Source organism: Schistocerca americana, chromosome 1, assembly GCF_021461395.2.
Source record: "Schistocerca americana isolate TAMUIC-IGC-003095 chromosome 1, iqSchAmer2.1, whole genome shotgun sequence".
Lineage (NCBI taxonomy): Eukaryota > Metazoa > Arthropoda > Insecta > Orthoptera > Acrididae > Schistocerca > Schistocerca americana.
Window position 1 is genome coordinate 609,479,030 of NC_060119.1, and position 22,409 is coordinate 609,501,438.

General features: G+C 43.7%; 1 protein-coding gene across 10 annotated transcripts in view; it reads right to left on the reverse strand.

Annotated features, from left to right (window-relative positions):
• Nucleotides 1–22,409, reverse strand: part of LOC124607261 (RNA binding protein fox-1 homolog 3-like) — a 468,620-nt gene that overhangs the window by 322,269 nt on the left and 123,942 nt on the right. For 8 of the 10 annotated variants that reach the window (XM_047139561.1, XM_047139554.1, XM_047139577.1 and 5 more), the window contains exon 2: nt 22,361–22,402. The exons of the other annotated variants lie outside the window; for them this stretch is intronic. In XM_047139561.1, the coding sequence (XP_046995517.1) occupies nt 22,361–22,402 (42 nt within the window). The remainder of the gene's footprint in view (nt 1–22,360; nt 22,403–22,409) is intronic. 10 annotated transcript variants of the gene reach the window in all.

Consider the following 22,409-nt stretch of genomic DNA (forward strand, 5'->3'; position numbering starts at 1 on the left):
GAAAGTTACTAAACAAAAATGATTTTTATCAAATTAGGGGACGCAAAGACGCTATATTAATTGTGAAATAACAACAGAGTTTCGCAGTATGAGTTATACATTACATATACACAATGAAGGGCCAAAGAAACTGATATAGGCACGGATTTTCCAATGCAGAAATATATAAACAGGCAGAAGACGGCAGTGCGGTCGGCAACGCTTATGTAAGACCAAGTGTCTGGCGCAGTTGTTAGATCGGTTACTGCTGCTACAATCGCAGGTTATCAAGATTTAAGTGAGTTTGAACGAGATTGTAGTCGGCGCAAACGCGATGGGACACAGCGTCGAGTAGGGATGAAGTGGGAATTTTCCCGTACGATCATTTCAAAAGTGTACCGTGAATATCACGAATCCGGTAAACATGAAATATCCGACATCGCTGCGGCCGAAAGAAGATCCTGCAAGAACGGGACCAACGTCGACTGAAGAGAATCAATCAACGAGACAGAAGTGTAACCGTTCCGCAAATTTCTGCGGATTTAAATGCTGGGCCTACAACAATAGTCAGTGTGCGAATCATTCAACGAACCATCATCGATATGGGCTTTTGGAGTAGAAGACCCACTCGTGTACCCTTGGTGACTGCTCCAAACAAAACTTTGCGCCTCGCCGGGGCCCGCCAACGCCGACCTTTGACTGCTGATGACTGGAAACATGTTGCCTGGTCGCACGAGTCTCGCTTCAAATTGTATCGAGCGGATGGACGTGTACAGGTATGGACACAATCTCATAAATCCATGGACCCTGCATGTCAGCAGGGGAGTGAGGAAGCTCTGTAATGGTGAGGCGGCGTATGCAGTTGGAATGATATGGGACCCCTGATACGTCTAGATATGACTGACACGTGACCCGTACATGAGCAGCATGTCCGATCACCTGCGTCCATTCATGTCGATTGTGCATTCCGACGGACTTGGGCGATTCCAGCAGGACAATGCGACACCCCACACGTCCAGAATTGCTACAGTGTGGCTCCAGGAACAATCCCCTGAGTTTGAACACTTCTGCTGGCCACCAACCTCCCCAGACGTGATTATTGAGCGTATCTGGGATGCCTTGCAACGTGCTGTTTGGAAGAGACCTCCACCCCCTCGTAGTCTTAAGTATTTATGAACAGCTCTCCAGGATTCATGGTATCAATTCCCTCCAGCACCACTTCAGCCATTAGTCGTGCTGCCGCACTCCTTCATGCTCATGGGGGTCCTATACGATATTAGGCAGGTGTACCAGTTTCTTTGGCTCTTCTATATATATATATATATATATATATATAGAAGCATTGTAGTTAGCCAATCAGGCCCGCCAGACACAGTAAGTAGAAGTTGTTCTCACAGCGTAGATGATAGCGCTCGAAACTGCTCAGCCTTTGGCCCGGGTTCATCCTCACTACCGCGCCATCCTTAATTGTGGTGTAACTATCTTGTTCCGTTTCAGGAAAACAAACAAAGAACACGTTTGGCGACAGTATCTTTGCGCGCTCAACAGCCTGATTGGCTAACTTAAACGCTAATTGACTCTTTTCAGACTGTTTCTGACCACCCTGTGTAGATCAGTACCAACTCTGCGGAAAAATATTTTTATATTTCTGCAATTGCGATTGAGCCCTAGATTTAACGTTATATTTTCAGTCACTGATGCAGCATACAATACTGGTTACTTCGTCTTTAGTATTCTTCGTTCTAAAGGAACAAGAGCCCAATTTTAAATGACAGATCCAGCGATAAACAATCGTTCTTTCCACTTTTATCTTTCAGTATAAGTAAATATCAACAAACACACCACGTTTTAAGAGAATTTTTCAAATAAAAATTACTACAGCCACGTGCAAGTTTTGTTGCTTCTAATTTTATATTAGATCCTTTTCACCATTGAGATAAATGTACAAACTTTATAGTATACTTGAACACAATCAAAATTAGGATTACATTTATTTCGTAGGGCTTGGGTACAAATTACGACGGAACGCAGTCACAGCAGGAAGGTGACAAATTAATTAACATGCTACGGCACGGTTAGCAGTCTTGTTCTTCCTGTTTATGGAGAGCCAGTCTGGAAGTGGACTATTGGAACGTATGTTGCTACTAGGCCCGGGTTTGAGAATTGCGTACTTCGCCGCGTGAAGTGTCTCTGAAGCATTAGACGAGATTCATGCGACGTAACAACAAAATTCTTGAACGAACATTGCAACTAATTTCGCTTTATGCTTTTACATAACCTTTGCACTCTTACGACTGGAATGTCCTGCCTACCAAATATATGAAAATGGAATTTCGTTTATCATTAAACAAACAGTATGGACGACGTAGAACATACACGGGGAAAGTAAAAAACTGTAGAAAATAACAGAACAAGACTCCAAGAATTCTGGGAATGTTTGTTCTAGAATACGAAGAAGACCCGCAGCTGGTTGGAGCCCCTGGTATCTTACATGCTCTGCTCGCGATCCTGACGCATTATGAAATTTTATTGAAGTAAATACTTTCAGTTACTTAGGAAAACGGGAGCAGAAATGGATCAGGAAATCGTGGAAAACTGAGCGTACATGGCATTTTAAGTCGGGATACAGTAGGAGACGAAGAACAACATCATGTTGATCATGCACACAGTATGGTGATAGGGATAAAATCGAGACGAGAGGTATATTTCATGGACACATACCGCGCAACGGTGTTGGATTAACTGAATACGAAGCAGAATATACCTTATTTTTGTAATCGTTTCTGACCTTAATATGCCAAACGATTGGCTACACATCAATTGATTTCGACATCAGAGCAGCATCAACTTAGATATTGGCCGCAACAAGCAAGCCACAAGCACTGCCCTAAAATTTACATCTTTCTCATGTATACTGTTAGCATGGTTAGAGCCGTCACCAAATACGCACTACATACCACTTTTTTTTAACAATAAGATGCACTTTCCTTCTAAAGAACTGTCGCCAACAAACTGTTACCTTTAAAGAAAGACTCAGGCAGGCAGAGAGAGAGAGAGAGAGAGAGAGAGAGAGAGAGAGAGAGAGAGAGAGAGAGAGAGAGAGAGAGAGAGAGAGAGAGGGGGGGGGGGGGGAGGGGGAGGGGAAGAAGCAAGGGAGATACTGAATTACGCAATGTCTTCACGTCAGTCGTTCCTGTGAAAATCCACTTCTCAGGAGCAAATAAAAAGTCTGAGCTGTCGAATAGTAGAAGATGTAGTCATACAGTGAAAGTGCTGGAAAGAAAATCTGTATCACATATGGACACCTGTTTAATCAACATCGAAGGAAGATTGTAGCCACGATTTTAACCTCACAGAGGGAAAGGAGAAACATAGAACGTACACTATTAATCCAGAGAATCTCAACTTTTTCTTGAGGTAGGTCCAGCGTCCATGGCATATGCTGAACAATGAACTATTTGCAGTGGTTTCTCGGCGACTAAATAGGATCTGACAAATCATACGCTGTAACATCTTTTTGTATCTAACAGTTTAATTCGAATATCTCAAGCTTTTCTGCTATTCATCTTTCCTGTACCAACGTATTTCGTCCGTTTGGTGGCTGCTGAATGAATATAAGCTGACGGTCAGCACACGTATGGACAGACCTCTTACGACAGTCGAGATCTATGCCCATTCCCTTATTTATATTCCCTTCTCCAAGTTTTACAGCACATCTCGTAAACTGATTTATAGGATCTATGTTTTACGTTTCACTACGTTCGAAGGGCCATATTCGTCACAAAGCAGCACCGTACAGCTTAGCTATGTCAGTGCAATCCATTCACGAGCTAAATTACCGTAGCCAACAAATTACAGCCTGATTAGCGTATCTAATACTTACGGCAGTGTACATAATACGGAGTGGTTATACGAGGCGTGTGATAGAAGCAAGGAAACTGATACTGCGAGTGATCTGGCTATGTGTGTAGACCGGTGTGTTCATCCCTTCCAGACGCTCAATGGGAACATCAGCTCCGTATTGAGAGCGCCTTCAGTAAAGTTGTGTGTTTGTTGTGTGTTTGTTGTGTGTTACGAAAACTGAATGGCGGAATTTAGAGCAACGTTACGCCACCAAGTTTTGTGTAAAACTTGGGGAATCCGCGAGTGTGACCTCTGCAGTAAGTCAGTCCTATGGGGACCACAGCTCATCGAGACCGCAAGTTATTCGATGGCACAAATCATTCTTGGAAAGCCGAGATCAACTCCAAAAACCGACGAAGACGTCGGACGTGTGCGTGGTCTTGTGAGATTATTCCCCCAAACTGTCAACCAAGTGTTTCACAAAGATGTCCTTGACAGGCTCAGAAAAACAATGAATCGAGTGAAAACGGACACTGCACAAACATGGATGCTGCTTCATGACAACGCTCCATGCCACATGGCCACTTCCATCGCGTAATTTTTGAACTCAAAAGGCAGTCTTGTCGTTTCACAGGACCTCTGTTCGCCTGATTTGATTCGCAGTGACTTTATTTTCTCGAAATTTATGACTGTCTCAAAAGGACGTCATTTTGGGACCGGAGTACATTCAAAATAATGTGACAGACATGTCAAAAGCACTACCCGTTGAAATCTTTCAGCGCTGCTACCAACACTGGAACAACGAATCCGCCGGTGTATAGCTACCGTAGGCAACTACTTTGAAGGGGATAATAATGTACTTTGCGGAAAAAATCTCAATCTCATTACTTTTCAAACACACCTCGTAATTAAAAGTAGCAACTCAAGGAGGTCCACTGTAGGCTGCCATCAACACATGGCAGTTGAACTTGACAGATATGCTAATGCGTTAAAATGGAACTGATTTACGCTGGAGAGAAAAAAAAAAAAAAAAACAAAAAAAAACAAAAAAAAAAAAAAAACAGTTCCAATTATGGCCCACCAGGCGCAAAACTGGCGCTGTATAGCATCTCGTCGACGATGGCAACGCAAAATAATCTGATCTTTGGACAAAGATCGTTTTGATGGGCAGTAACTTAAATAACGACATTTGATAAACTTATGTTTATACGGCTTTTTAAAGCAATAGTTCTGTGTGTTTTGTTCCCTGGAATAAACTGGAATACAGTAGCACTAAAAAAAAATATTGTTTAAGACGGTTTATCGCCTTAAGACGTGCATAATATGAAGCAGGTAAAGTTTTTTAATGGAGGTCTGTTCACTTTTCAACTGTTGAGAAATGAGGAAATGAGCAGCTGAATTTAAGTAAGGCCGTATTTTTCTCGAAGATGACTTCCTGCAGCCACAGTCGAAACAATACAGAAAATACAGAGTATCGTGGTGGGTGATCGGTGACAATAGACATATACAAAAAAAAAAGATCAAAAAAGTAGTACTGCAAATTTTACGTGAAGGATTAGCTACCCGTACAAGAAAGTTTCTTAAATGCCGAACAATAAGAGGCACAAACCGAAGTTGGAATCGATAAAACAGGAAGAAAGATAGATTTTCTGTTCCGATTTCCTACGTCGTTAAGGCGCGTCTATCTCCTCACGCTAAATATGAAACAGTTATCAAAGCAAATTACCAATTTGTGGCTCTACGGGAAGAAAATGTGGTATTCTGCTGGAATTGTGGATAGTGTTTTGTTTGCATGCGTGAGTGATTCACTTTTTGGGTAACTCGCAAAAGGTATAAGCTAACAAGTAAAAACAAACAAGAAAAAATGTACACTGAAAACGAAAAAGGTTTACTTAATGAGTACTGAAATACACTTTGCCAGTAGTAGAGCAGAAGGATTGAAACTTCTACGTATCTAGCAGATTCTTCAGGCTCTAGCTCTCATCAGTCTCAAATACAAGGAATGGTATTGGATCTACTAGAGGAAAAATATATTTTTGACAAGCAATCCTTCCCTTTAAGGCTCGAGTTTGCAACGGAAGTATCCTGTCTACGATCCATCAGATATGGTCAGGAAACTACTAAATGAATTGCGGCACCAAATGCTCATAATAATTGGCAAAGTAGTGAAAGTTGCAGGTGGCGGGCGGCAGGAAAATCTGCGTATCCTAGTGGCATTTTGCGAACGGCTCGAGTTAACCATGGGCTACAGTGGCAGAAACGAGTTCTCCGGCATGTAACACTACACCGTATGGAACCTGAGAACTGGCCTCGTTTGAAAAAGCTGTCCGGGAGACAAGCGCGCCACGGCTCGGCTGACTAATCAGGCCGCAGGACTGTACGAAACGTCGCTTTACGTCGGAGGTGCCTCAACAAGTAAACTTAACTGCCGCCAAAACAGATTTGGGGGGAGGAGGGCCTTAAGCATACCGCGGGCATCTGGTTAAATTCCGCATGCAGCCAAGTATCGTGCTGAAAGCAGTGATACAAAATAAACAAGAGAGAGTGAGAGAGAGATAGATAGAGATATGGTAACAAATGCAAACGCGTCACAGAACTGTTTCCCACACTTTGAAACGTAAGAAAAAAAATTGGGTATGCAAAATGATCTCTCTGCGTATACGCACATGGAACATTTTAATTGCAGACAGGTGTGTTCAAGCAGGCGCTCCTACCGCAAAGGAGAATAGTACTGCTGGACGTGACACGTGACTAATGTATTCAAGGTCTGTCCTGGTCATCGACGTCACATTCAAGTGCAGAATGAAGACGACGCGCCTCAACAAAATCGGCTGTTGCAACATTGCGGGAGCTCCGTCCACAGGTCACGCTCCACCTCCGGGATTGTGCTGGCAATAACGTTGATGTCTATAGGAAGAGGCAGCAGTGCAGCATATCACCTTCCAAATTGGTGATGAATAACAAGTTATGGAACACCACAGGACAGACAATTTGCATGGACACACAAACACCACCTTTGGCCGCTCGAAGATATGTGATGCATGATGATTCGCGATACCCGTTGTACTCGCCGACGGCACGCTACGGACACAGCTGAAAATCACACGAGGCCTAGCACTCTCCTTTGCAGAAGGATAACGTTCAAGCAGCTGAGAGGGACATTTCATATGTGATTAAGGTGAAAGATGAAGATGGAAACTGATAATGTCAGAGCTGATATACATATAGAGAAAACACGAACTACCAATGGAAACAGCTTCAATTCACGATAAAGATGGAAATAACAGGATTACAATGTGTGGAAGAGAGAAGCTACAAATTCCAATTATGACTTACTGACACATATTCCTGACATACTTTCGGTTGAAACAGTACCCACCATCAACGGTAAGATCCCCTGAAGTTCTAAATTTATTTTATTTCCTAAAAGGAAAGCACAGCTCGGTTTCAAATGGTTCAAATGGCTCTAAGCACAATGGGACTTAACATCTGAGGTCATCAGTCCCCTAGACTTAGAACTACTTAAACCTAACTAACCTAAGGACATCACACACATTCATGCCCGAGGCAGGATTCGAACCTGCGACCGTAGCAGCAGCGCGGTTCCGGACTGAAGTGCCTAGAACCGCTCGGCCACTGAGCCCGGCACAGCCCGGTTTCGGGACCTGTGTCCCATCTCCAGGTGCATATAAAATGTGAGTCCATGAAAGTCTAATAACAGCGGTTAAATTAGGTTACTATAACCTAATTTAACTTCTGTTATTTGACTTTCATGGAAAAGTTTTTTTATGCACCTGAAGATGGGACACAGGTCTCGAAACCGGAATTTGCTTTACTTTTAGGAAATAAAAAAAATAATTTTTAAGTGTAGCGGATCTTATTACTGATGTCTGCGAAACAAGTCTCTTCCACAGCACGCTCTTTGCTTTACATATTTTGGGAAAAGATAGCATGGATCAAAGCAACAAAAATATGTCTACCAACATGAGTTTTAAAATGAGTACCTTAGGAGCTATGAACACTTGTCAGTACAGAGATGGGTTTCACAACATCAAGGATGAAGAAGTGCTCATAGCTATTAAGGTACGCATTTTACAGCTCACATTTACTACCCTCTTTTGCTTCAAATGGTCGTTCCTGCCGTATCCCTTAACACTGATCGGGCGAGGTGGCATAGTGGTTAGCACAATGGACTCGCATTCTGGAAAACGACGGTTCAAACCTGCGTCTGGCCATCCTAAATTAGGTTTTCCGTAATTTTCCAAAATCGCTTCGGACAAATGCCTGGAAGGTTCCTTGGAAAGGGCACGGCCGCCTTCCTTCTCAAACCCTATCCTAAACCGATGCGACCGATGACCTCGCTGTTTGGTCCTCTCCCTCCAAATCAACTTAACAAACAATCTGAATATTGATCATTCCTCCGGCGACACCCTCTACAGGCCTTACCCCCGTGCACTGTCGTCAAACTCGCTTTCCAAGTAGGTGTGTCATATACTGGAAAAATGGATGCAAACAGCGGCCAATTGTAATATGCCCCTATGTACGGAGTTTCTTCTTTCTTCTTAAAAGGAGTATGTGAAGGGTATCTAAAAATAAAAACAGCGTAACACATGAAATGTAATATAACATTAAAATAGTCCCCACGTAGTAAAACATTACTAGCAAAATAATAAATCTAGGTTGCTGTCCTGCATCTCACCGTTTCTATATCCTGTCTACCACAATAAAAAGTCAGTCTGCCCATGAATCTTTTAATGAAGTACGTGTTCATAATAATAGCATTATATACGTAACATCGAAATTAATTATTCTAAAAAAAATGTTCAAATGGCTCTGAGCACTATGGGATTTAACATCTGAGGTCATCAGTCCCCTAGAACTTAGAACTACTTGAACCTAACTAACCTAAGGACATCACACACATCCATGCCCGAGGCAGGATTCGAACCTGCGACCGTAGCAGCTGCGCGATTCCGGACTGAAGCGCCTAGAACCGCTCGGCCACCGCGGCCGGCTAATTATTCTAAGATAATATCCATCCGATATGAGTTAGTAGTATAGAGAGAACGTAGAATTATTTGCTTCTAACAACTTTCTAAAACGATGAGATATTTACTCCTGCAATATGGGCTTCAATACCCCAATATGATCTATTTAATTAGGTTTCTGTTTCATAAAAAGGCAATAACGGTATTTTCGAGGCTGTGACTCGAATGCGACTAAACGTATCATGTGACAGACTAAGGTCACTTACGTCTCTTGCCATTTTCACAGACCATGACCGATGCCTACAGACAATCTTCACGCAACGAGTATCTCCTGCGTGCGTTAGGCATTCATATGTACATATATCAATCAATAACGGAAACAAAAGAAAACGTCTGAAAGGGGTTCAGGAACAGGAAATAAAATTTAACTTTACTGGTGCAAACCTGATAGGACGGCAAAGGAATTGGCAAAGCAGTTGAACGGAGTGCGTAGTTTCTTGAAATCACATAATGTTGAATAAAACCACGTAATTTTGAGGAAATTAGGTAGAAGTAGTGGACGAGTTTATTTTAGCAACAAAATAACAAGTAAGAAAGACGTAAGAATCTATGCTAGTAATAGCAAGGAAAGCGTACCTAAAGACAGAAAAACATGTAATACAAATTTGAATATTAGGAAGTAGTTTTTCGAAGGTATTTGTATGAAGTATAGCCTCGAATGAAAGTGAGACGTGGACGATAAACAACACAGACAAGAAGAAGACAGAAGTTTTGAGCTATGATTCTGTTAAGAGAGAACTGAAGATAAGATAAATACATCAGGTAACTCATAAAATCATACCGAACCAACTGGTTGCGACAGAAACTGATGGCGCAGCTTGACTGAAGGAAGTGACTGGTTCTTAGCAAACATCGCAAGACATAAGGGAATCATCAGTTGAGCAATCCAGGAACGTACGCGTGTGTATGTGTGTGTGTGTGTGTGTGGGGAGGGGGGGGGGGGGGGGAGGGGGATGTATTTTCACCCTCAACGGGCGACGACTGTGTGGTGTGCAGTGTCCAGTCACGGAATGATCAGTGCGATATTCCTTCATGGCACGGTGATTACCGAACGGTACGTGAAGGTTTTGGAAGAGGATTTCAGCCCCATTATCCAAAGTGACCCTGATTTGTACAAGATGTGGTTCATGCAAGACGGAGCTCTACCCTATCGAAGCAGGAGCACTTTGGAGACCGCTTTCTGGCTCTGGGGTACCCAGAGACCACTGGCATCGGTCTCGATTGGCCGCCTTATTCTGCGCATTTGAGCACATGCGACTCATTTTCGTACAGCTATATTAAAGCGAAGGTGTGCAGTAATAAACCTAAAACCATTGCTGAGCTGAAAATACCCATTCAAGAGGTCCTCGACAACATCGATGATCCGACACTTCACCGGCTCATGCAGAATTTCGCTATTGGTCTGTACCAAATCATCGCCAATACAATGATGGCAGGCAGCCGACCGCTGTGACTGAGCGGTTCTAGGCGCTTCAGTCTAGAACCACGCGACCGCAGGTTCGAATCCTGCTTCGGACATGGATGTGTGTGGATGTCCTTAGGTTAGTTATGTTAGTTATGTTTAAGTAGTTCTAAGTCAAGGGGACTGATGACCTCAGATGTTAAATCCCGTAATGCTCAGAGCCATTTGAACCATTTTTTGATGGCAGGCATATCGAACATGTCAATCTTTACTCGAATATATGTAGCGACGTTTAGATGTTAAATACGGTGTATGCACGCAGTAGTTTGTAAATATTTTATATTTACTCTAGAACTAATGGTTTCCGCGTTCAGGGCATTGAAAAATTACAGATTATTAAAAATACTGTTCTAACCGTATCAAATTAATATCTTTGAATGAAGTGGGTTGAAAACAAATATTAAATGTGTGTACCACATGTAAGTGCAGCAGAGTCGCTTAAGGAATTAACTGTGTTCCAGGGGTGTAACTTGATGGGGAGGAGGGAGGGGGGGGGGGAGTAGGTGTGTTAGAAGTGCGAAGGGAGGTAGGTCGCCAGATCGTGTTCATGCACTTCCGGCCTTCACAATTCCGCAGACTTAAGGACGAGCCGGTCATTGCCCACTCTAGACCCTACTAAGTCACAAGAAGCAACTACAGTGTCTTTCACAAAGTTATACGGGTCCTCCACAGCGTTCCTTATGAATCACTGGCGACGCTGTGCACAGGTGAGGGAGGGTTATTTTGCACAAAATGCATTAACACTACCGAGAATGCTAATCTGCGATAATAAATAATTACTAATAACACTAGTTATGGACAGAGAGTACGTAAATCTTTGCACAGTCTTCTGGGGAAGCCTATTCTTAGCGATGCTATTATATATATATATATATATATATATATATATATATATATATAATTTCCCTCCCGCCGAATGCGTACGATTTTTTTCCCTTGATAGACGTTTTTTAGTTTTCGTTGAATGGGCTGCAAGGACACACCAGAAGCGTAGACTGAAGGAAGTGACTGGTTCGTAGCAAACATCGCAAGACATGGTGGCTACACTGAGCCACAGCGCCAGAGATTGCGCCAAAGAGTATTATTCAGCCGCCTCCACTGGGAGTGCCTGTCCAGAACTCGTAGTAGTCCGTGCTTGCTGAGATGTCGTAGTGAAAAGTGCTTGTCGAGAAGTCGTGGTGGAGAGTGCTTGTTGAGATGTGGTAGTAGCGAGTCGGTGTGGAGATGTTGTAGTAGTGAGTGCTTGTTCCATGTTTTATGCAGTTGTTTGATGGGCTAGACAGCAGATGATGTTCCAATGGAGATATTGTAATGATTAGAGTGCTTTTCATCAATATACACTCCTGGAAATTGAAATAAGAACACCGTGAATTCATTGTCCCAGGAAGGGGAAACTTTATTGACACATTCCTGGGGTCAGATACATCACATGATCACACTGACAGAACCACAGGCACATAGACACAGGCAACAGAGCATGCACAATGTCGGCACTGGTACAGTGTATATCCACCTTTCGCAGCAATGCAGGCTGCTATTCTCCCATGGAGACGATCGTAGAGATGCTGGATGTAGTCCTGTGGAACGGCTTGCCATGCCATTTCCACCTGGCGCCTCAGTTGGACCAGCGTTCGTGCTGGACGTGCAGACCGCGTGAGACGACGCTTCATCCAGTCCCAAACATGCTCAATGGGGGACAGATCCGGAGATCTTGCTGGCCAGGGTAGTTGACTTACACCTTCTAGAGCACGTTGGGTGGCACGGGATACATGCGGACGTGCGTTGTCCTGTTGGAACAGCAAGTTCCCTTGCCGGTCTAGGAATGGTAGAACGATGGGTTCGATGACGGTTTGGATGTACCGTGCACTATTCAGTGTCCCCTCGACGATCACCAGTGGTGTACGGCCGGTGTAGGAGATCGCTCCCCACACCATGATGTCGGGTGTTGGCCCTGTGTGCCTCGGTCGTATGCAGTCCTGATTGTGGCGCTCACCTGCACGGCGCCAAACACGCATACGACCATCATTGGCACCAAGGCAGAAGCGACTCTCATCGCTGAAGACGACACGTCTCCATTCGTCCCTCCATTCACGCCTGTCGCGACACCACTGGAGGCGAGCTGCACGATGTTGGGGCGTGAGCGGAAGACGGCCTAACGGTGTGCGGGACCGTAGCCCAGCTTCATGGAGACGGTTGCGAATGGTCCTCGCCGATACCCCAGGAGCAACAGTGTCCCTAATTTGCTGGGAAGTGGCGGTGCGGTCCCCTACGGCACTGCGTAGGATCCTACGGTCTTGGCGTGCATCCGTGCGTCACTGCGGTCCGGTCCCAGGTCGACGGGCACGTGCACCTTCCGCCGACCACTGGCGACAACATCGATGTACTGTGGAGACCTCACGCCCCACGTGTTGAGAAATTCGGCGGTACGTCCACCCGGCCTCCCGCATGCCCACTATACGCCCTCGCTCAAAGTCCGTCAACTGCACATACGGTTCACGTCCACGCTGTCGCGGCATGCTACCAGTGTTAAAGACTGCGATGGAGCTCCGTATGCCACTTCATACTGGCTGACACTGACGGCGGCGGTGCACAAATGCTGCGCAGCTAGCGCCATTCGACGGCCAACACCGCGGTTCCTGGTGTGTCCGCTGTGCCGTGCGTGTGATCATTGCTTGTACAGCCCTCTCGCAGTGTCCGGAGCAAGTATGGTGGGTCTGACACACCGGTGTCAATGTGTTCTTTTTTCCATTTCCAGGAGTGTATATGAAGGTAACAAAACTCGCTTTATTTCTCATTATTTCCGTGTCTTGAATAATGCGTCATTACAGGTTCAGTCAACAAAGCATCTGGCTTGTGTTCTTGTATTAGAGTGTAATTCTGGTTTTCTTGCGCAATTATAGTATTTCTATTTTTTTTTAATTACTTCAGTATAAATGATATTTAAAATTTCTTGTCTTATTGAAGAAGAACCGTGACAGATGTGTACGTTGAATCACACTTCCACACGCAGAACAGTTACACTTGTGCTTTGTTGTTGCGTTGGTTTTATAGTTGCTGGGGACTTCATTAATTAATTGTGTTAACGGAAATTTTCTTTCATTGTTTGTTGTTATTCTATGCAGTCAGATTGCGTACTAAAACTAGTCAGGGCCAACCGGTTACGAGACTTCGTAATCGTACATACAGTTATTAAAATTAAAAGTATTTGCATTTCATATTTATTTAATTAAGCCCCCATGCAGTGTGTGCGTGTGTGTGTGTGTGTGTGTGTGTGTGTCCTTAGGATAATACCTCTGGACATGTTCAAAATTATGTTCATGTAGGCGAAGACTCAACTTCTTACCGCTCTCGGAATGTTGCATTATCCGTTCATCTCCTTCTTAATAGTTGCACAGCTATTTTCAATTCGCTGTTGTTGTTGTGCTACATTCTGCATTGCAACACCATACCGGAGCTCCTTGAGACGATCGCAAATTTGGAAGTCCAGGGGTTTGTATCCGGAGATTTGGTGGGCCAAGCACCCTAGTCCTATACGACCTGTCCGCTTATTGAATTTTGAGATATTATCTTGCTTCCCGTCTGAAAAGTGCAGAGGCACCGTCAACAAAGCTGTAACAGTTGACATGCGCGTCGAACACGACGCGAGAAAGCCTGTATTGGTTCATGACGTAATGTCTACCACTAATGCTATATGGATCGTAACTCGGAAAGAAAGCAGTGCCGGCCGGTGTGGTCGTGCGGTTCTAGGCGCTTCAGTCTGGAACCGCGCGACCGCTACGGTCGCAGGTTCGAATCCTGCCTCCGGAGTGGAAGTGTGTGATGTCCTTGGGTTAGTTAGGTTTAAGTAGTTCTAAGTTCGAGGGAACTGATGGCCTCAGATGTTAAGTCCCACAGTGCTCAGAGCCATTTGAATTTGAAAGAAAGCAGTTTCAGATTAAACACTACTTAATATTTCACTCGTATTTTGATCCGTATGTTAACAACCATGAAGTGTGTACAGTTTCTTGTGAATCACCTTTTACATCGGATTGACAGCGTTAGTGGCATCTGATGGGATGGCTGCCCTTCCCGAGGCCACCAGTCACACTCGGGAAAAATTTATGTGCACTGACTATCTGCGGCTAGTGTAGAGCTCGTAGTTAAGTGTGAGAACGTTTTCTATGAGTATGTGCAGTGTGTACCTGATCGGGACGCGGGTAACAGCCCAGTATTTACATAGTTAGGTGTGGGGAAACCGTCTAAAACTCTCAGCGAGTTTAATCAGTGCACCAGCACTTGCCGTTAATCCAGGTGGCAGGTTCCGTGTTCCTTAAGCGTGTGCGTTAGCGCTCTCCGCTATACTAGCGGGAAGGTGTTACTAATACGTAGTAAGCCTAAATACTTACGTGCATAATGTATATGACTGTACTCTGTTTTATGACTACTTTTAGACTTGTTAATTTCTTTGTATACCAACAGAAAGAAATGACAATATGCCAGAACAGGGCTTCCCAACGTGTGGTCCGCGGACCCCTTCGGGGTCCGGCTCTTTCTAGGGGGTCCACGGCCACCTTTCACCAAATCGTGTAAAATAATGAGTAAAATTATTGAATAAAAATGTGAAAATCAAATTCATCACGTGTACTTTTACTTCAGGTCGTATCCCCAAGCAGCCGTTGCGGTTCCTAACTGAGAACGTATACACAGTTTAGTGCAGGAGAATGCGGCTTCTCTGATCGACTGTTTCGCAACAATACGGGGGTCGTTTGTGGCCCCGGCTCACGGCGCTAGATGCGCTGAAACCTTTTACGCATGCGCGGAGCTAGCTTCGTCGACCATCACAGCGCTCGCTGGCACGTATGCGGCCCCAGGCATCATTAAATGTTAAACTTGCTTTGTCAACGCACTACCTATTTCATAGTCGATTTTTGACCAGTTTATTACTTCTAACATGGGTCCGTGGCTGAAGTCGGGATCATTGAAGATGGGTGCGGTTTCTCCATCGCCTTCACAACAAGGGAAGTTTCCACCTGAAATGAATGAGGAGGGAGGACGACCAAAGAAAGAACAATCACAAGAAGCTCCAAAGACTATTGATACTTCGGGGGGGGGGGGGGGTCATTGGGAACACGGCACTTGCATTAAGAAGCTTTCAGTTCAAATAGGTTTAGCTCTGAAATTTGAAGTTACTGTGCTCTTGACTGACTAGAGGTCCGCCATGGATTTCCGACTGTGGAAGAGGTCCGCCAGGTTGGGAAGCGCTGTGCCAGAACAATGTGGTTGTTAATATTAACCTGTTCCAGAATAAAACTTTTCGAGCAGCATCGCTAAGACAGCAGAATATGAACAAAGCCAATGAGGCGACAAATCCTTCATCGGTTGTAGCTTCATCACACTTGTTCAAATGAGGCACGTTTTACTGACCCAGCTTCATCCACTTGGCATATGATTAATAAAGAAAAATTACGCTTTATATCTGAGAAACGGAAGTCTGCAACCCGAGTGCTAATTATGTCGTATGAAACTGGTCGCGGATTGGTAGAGTGGACATCCCAGTAATTGCCTAAAGTAATTCAAGAACAGCAGTTAAAGCCTCAATAATACTGTATCCACACAGTACCACACATTACTCCACTTGCACGTATGTGCTGTTCTCGTTTTAAAATTATGTTAATACGAAAACGGCTGTTTCTCAGTGGGCGCACACGATTCATCAATTTACGCCACTTCCCTGGACAGACACGCCCAATACGGCGAAAGCCTTCCCCTGGGCGCGGTGCGGCAGTGCACGGCACGGCACCTGGAGTGAATAAATGAGAGACGTGACGGAAGACGCGTTGCCAGAGGGAGGCGCCGCGGGAAGCGCAGCGGGGGGGACGGCGCTGCACAGCAGAGCAGAGCAGAGCAGAGCAGGGCAGAGCGGGCCGCCCGCTATTCCTGTAAGCGGCTAAAATTAGGCGCCGCCGACACCGCGCGGAGCGGCGCGGCCCACGGCGCTCTGCCTTGCCTTACCAGATCCCTCTTGCAGTCTTGCAGCCCCAGGCGCTCCCGGCAACGAAGTTAACTCACAGACAAGGGAGGAATACAGCCAACGGGTCACCGATATTGCTCATCTTCCGCACGCTTTTACTCCATACTGAGAGGCAACGAATGACTCTTCTCAAGGGTTCTCGAAAAATCAAGATCCAGAGTTTTACTATCCGGTTGAATGTTGTTGTAGTTGTTTTCTTCAGTCCTGAGACTGGTTTGATGCAGCTCTCCATGCTACTCTATCCTGTACAAGCTTCTTCATCTCCCAATACGTACTGCAGCCTACATTCTTACGAATCTGTTTAGCGTATTCATCTCTTGGTCTCCCTCTACGATTTTTACCCTCCACGCTGCCCTCCAACACTAAATTGGTGACCCCTCGATTTCTCAGAACATGTCCTACCAACCGATCCCTTCTTCTTGTCAAGTTGTGCCGCGAACTCCTCTTCTCCCCAATCCTATTCAATACCTCCTCATTAGTTATGTAATCTACCCATCTAATCTTCAGCATTCTTCTGTAGCACCACATTTTGAAAGCTTCTATTATCTTCTTGTCTAAACTATTTATCGTCCATGTTTCACTTACATACATGGCTACACTCCATACATGGCTACACTCCATACAAACTTTCAGAAACGACTTCCTGACACTTAAATCTATACTCAATGTTAACAAATTTCTCTTCTTCAGAAACGCTTTCCTTGCCATTGCCAGTCTACATTTTATATCCTCTCTACTTCGACCATCATCAGTTATTTTGCTCCCCAAATAGCAAAACTCCTTTACTACTTTAAGTGTCTCATTTCCCAGTCTAATTCCCTCAGCATCACCCGATTTAATTCGACTACATTCCATTATCCTCGTTTTGCTTTTGTTGATGTTCATGTTGAATCTAACTATATGAAAACGCTAGCCGCCGAACAGCGACGTTAATGCAACCGGCTGAGATGGCACACCAGAGGTCTTCATATACTGCATTTGAGTTTTCGTCCTTTTTTCCTGATTTCCCACCAAGAAATACTTTTACCAGTGCAACACATCACGTTTCTCGGTAAATCAACAATAGGATCAAGTTGGTTCTTAAGTTCTTTGTGTTTATCCATAAGTCATAAACACAACAGATACTCATAACAGAGACTTTTAGTCATCGATATTATATTATCCTTCACTATTTACTAGTCTGCCAACACTGGCGTTACTTTTCGAGTCTACGACTGCAGAAATCACGTGTTTTCAGACGAAGAACTCGTCGAGTCATCTTCGGAGTGAACTTTCATCCAGAAACTAAGGTCCTTGATGGTTATTCGGCGCAAGATATGAGGTATAAGGCGGGTGCAAATTGACTTCCCACTGGGAATGCGACCGGGCCTTATACTGAACTACCATCACTTCATGCAATCTTCCTGGTCACTGTTCTTGGACTGCGGCCGCAAGACATCTCAGTTGTTGACAAATTTCAGCAGCGATGGTTACACGAGGAAGCAAAGCGTTGTACACCGGACCGTCGCTGTTCCGCCATGTGCGAAACAACATCTTATGTGGATGCGCGCAGGTCTTTGTACGGGAAGTTGCTGCTTTGTTTGGGCTCAATCGTTCCTTTCTTTTTCCTTATGTTAGCATAAAGACACCGCTTCTCGTCACCAGTCGCGATACAGGATAGGAATGGTCGGGTGTTTTCCAAGAGCCAACTGATGACTAGCAAGCAGAGATGTCCATATCGCTCCCGCTTTTTGTGATTTTGACTTACAGCATGTGGTAGCCATACATCTCATTTTTGAACCTTTTCTTTTGAATGCAAACGTTGCAGGATAGAATGATCACAGTTCACCATATCTGCCTGTTCTTCAGCACACTGACGTCGATCATTGTGGGTTATTGCGTTTAAACGATCTTCATCAAACCCCCAAAGTCTTCCTGGTCGTGGCGAGATACTAATATCATAACGATCCTCCTCAAAACGAGAACCATATTCTTGCCATGCTCTGTCCAATGGCATTATCCCCATATACGGCGCAAATATTCCTGGCTGCCCCCGCTGCTCTCACCCCACTACTGAACTCAAACAGAAGAACGTCGGAAATGTTCCGAATTTTCCACTTGGCACTCCATTTTCTAGCGTCCACAGTTCCACTCACTGTCTCCGAATAAAAAAGACAATACGTAAATTCAAACAGCAACGGTGAACCACAAATAAAAAATGACAATCTATAAATAAATCTAGAGAAGCAGCAATACCAAAATGCAAAACAAAAATGCTAAGAACTTATGCACCTAACTAGTAATAACAATGATAATTGTAGTGGCACATTTGAGCCGAAGTATATTCGATGTACAGTAAGGGATTGCGATGTAATAGCATTTTCTGGTGGGTGAATCATGCGCATGTCCGTCGAGTCGTATCGGGCTAAAATTCATGTACGGCACTGGTGAACACCATGTTTGAGCGACCTACACATAAAATAGTTAAAACTGTATTTACACTGCTTTTGATAATAGGAAGTAGCTGTTTCTCTATTCGTGACAGGCCGACGTTGTCTCCCTTCCGTTGATAGACCGTTTCATTGTGCTTTTGGAAGTGATACAGTTTGTTACTCAACAGGTCACAACCGCTCACAACAACCGTTCGTCAACAGTCACTGTAAACAGAAGATTGCTGTGTTTTTGAAACTGAGCCAGCACCAGAATCTTCAACGGCGAATGAAGAATTGTATGAGAGTTAATCAGAAAATTACACACACACACACACACACACACACACACACACACACACACACACACACACACACACGCAAAAAAAAGAAAGTCGCAACGCAATACGAGCAGACTTCTAGCCTGCTGCCTTGCCCTGCATGAGAAGATCATCGTAATTGAGCAACGTTTTTTACATCAAGTGTATACTGCAATCGTGCGTGAGAGGAATAAAATCCGATCGGCTGCGTGTATGCTTCCCTTATGACGCACACCAATTTTTTGTGCGACGTCGTTCCCTACCAAAACGACAGTAATGTATGAACGCAGAAGAGAACCGGACGATTTAGTGCTTTTTCATTAAAGAACATTGTGACCTTTTGTTTCCACATCTTAGGAACTAATTAATGCGTAATGGGTCACAGCATGATTTTAGTGTTTCGATCTGATGTCACTTCAGCAGCTTGCTTATAAATTTCTGTGCTTATTCACTTGCCGGTATTTTAATTTAGCCTGACCAGGATGAGCTTTCCCCTTTACAGACTTTCCTATCATCAAACTTTGAGGAAACTGAACCTGGGTGCTCAAGCCGGCAACCATCGATACTAACCATCGAATCATGGATGCAATTTTCTGAGAACTGTTGCACGGGGATATTATACACTTCGCGCCACATTAGCTATGTTGGTGGTGTGCGACGAATTCACACTACACCGAACCAGGACTCGGACCAGTAAAAACATTTAGAAAGAATTGCCTGGGAGAAGAGTCAGTATCGAACTGAAATTGTGTCGATCCATGATGTGGGGGTACTGACTCAACGCGAAGCAACTAATAGGTATTCGAACACACTACACCGAATATATATATATAAGAAGTTTTGTATTTGTATGTAAACAGGGCCAGTAGCTCTAAGTAGCACCCAATATATTGATATTAACTCACCCACATTATCTGGAAAAACTGACAAGTAAATCTCTTTCACTGAACTCTAACGGGTACGGGCACGCCTGACTCTTTGCCAACAGAATGTACATTCATCACAGCAGTATCGAAAGGTATCACAGTGACTTTAGTAGATCACCCAATTAATACTAGAAAATTTTACTTGTTTCTTTAAAAAAATGTATAACCGTAAAGTGTGGGTCCCAAAGGCAGCCACTTAAAATACCACATTAAGAACTACAGAGCTCATCTTATACACAGGTCTTATTACAGTGCTGTTGCTTTAAATTTTTCCTTTGTATCATGTAAAAATGAAAACACTGATAGAACAGTTGAAGAAAAGAATTAATAACTGCGTGTGTTTCTTCTGAAATTAAGAGATGCCGTATTCCAACCTGGGCTGAAAGCAGAACCTAGCACTGATCATCATAAGGGTGGTATATAGTCAGATCAAAGTCAAAAAAAGCTTTATCACCTTCACGACACCTCAGGGTTCCCATCGGTTTAAGAATTTAGGTGATTCCAGTCTGAAGAGAATTCAGTATCAGTAGCTGTTTTTACAAGCTGCACGAGAGGCTGTACGCACTATTCCTACTACAAGGTTTATGAAATTTAAGTAACACTCTTCTAGCCTCATTGTGGAAATCTTTAATGACGACACGCTGCTGAGCATAGCCATATAATTCAATTAATCAGAGTGGTGTTATTGCCCTAGTCTATTCAATTTCTGCTAGCATTCAATGAACTGCAACCCCTGAAAGACTGCACTGGGGCACACAAATTACGCTCAGGGATATACAACATGGCAACACCATCTCAGTTGGAGAAATCGAGTTAGCTCAGGCAACAACATCACGTGCTACCTGGCCTCATCCAACAGGATTACATATTTACTATGACAAACAAAGCTTACCATCGCCTATAACTAATCAATAATTGGCTACTTCCAACAGAATTTTCAGTAGCATCACCTAGAAGACACAACATCCTTGATTCTTATGCACTGCTGTTACAAAATTACTTCACGACATTATGCATCTTTCCACGCTAGGAAACAATCTCCCTGTCAGTAGCCAGCAATACTAACCACTACACAACGTCGCAGTTTACACACAACGCTGAGATTTACTAGAGGAAGAAATAGTTTACCACTATGTCCACTTACAAAATCAAACCTATTTAAAAAACGAAGACCTAAAGGTCTGATAAAATCCAGCAGCAACAACAACAAGAAACTGCCTTATATGATTGATTGTAAGGGGAAAAAAAGGCGCTGCATCACGATATTGGTGAGAGTGTGTGGTTGACAACGACCACCATGTGCGTGCTTCAGTTCAAGTTTGTGAAACGACGAATTGTGGTGTCACAAAAGCGGAACACTCGTTTTTCAAAAGTTAAACGTAAGACGCGACAACTCAATACACCAGAATGCTTCCATCGTCTTTCACTGACCTATTCCCACACTTCTTGGTCATAAATGTGGTTGTTCCATTTGGGGTTTCCTACTAAAGGAAGTGCATTATCAACATTTGGCAAGTAAACCAAGAGGTAATTGTCTATGGAGGATAAACGTGTCTGTTAGCTGCAACCATTATATTATTGGCATTTTGATTTTGTTACGACTTAGATTTAATCTTACGCGTTGCCTAGACGGAAAAAAAGCGTTTATGTACTCTTAATTTTACCGAAATATAAGGATATATTACTGGTAAAAACTTTAAACTAAAACATCAGTCAACGTTCTTCTTTCTTTCGATATCTTCTAAAATATATTTTTACGGCTACAGCTGGCCGAACTATAGAAGAGAGCAACAAGGCCGAAACAAATTCTACAATCCTTTAATTTTTAGAGTGAACCATTTTATTAGCAATACACAATTTACACTAAATTACAGACATATCTGAAGACTAACATCATTCACATTCCACACATGATCTAACATCGTTTGCTTTTGTAACACGTATATTCAAACCGTTTACGATGAACCCATTTATAGACTGTAACCCCTCAGGGCAGCAGTTACCTCGACTTGAAGAATACGGTACTTAACAATCAGCACCAAACAGTTACTTCGGAGTGAATTCGTAAATTTAATGTTCTACTCTATCATTAGCGTCCTGAGGAGCATATTAAATTATTCTCCCGCGTAGGGAAATGCAAGGACGTTTTAGCTTTGTAATTCCCTTCTCTCTTCATCTCATTATCCTTTCTGTTGGCGCCGAAAGAAGAATTTTGTGAAAGGTTCTGATCTTGCGAGGTGTATTAACTCCTGAGAAGTTTGGTTAGTGCTTTCTAAGCAGGCAAAGACATTATGCGTGTGCAAGAGGGAAGTGAATAATTGCCTAGTAGTTTGCAAAGCAGTCCCAAATATACGTTTCACTTACTGTAGCGACGTCACCGGATGGAACCACAGGCCGGATACTCACCTGCGAA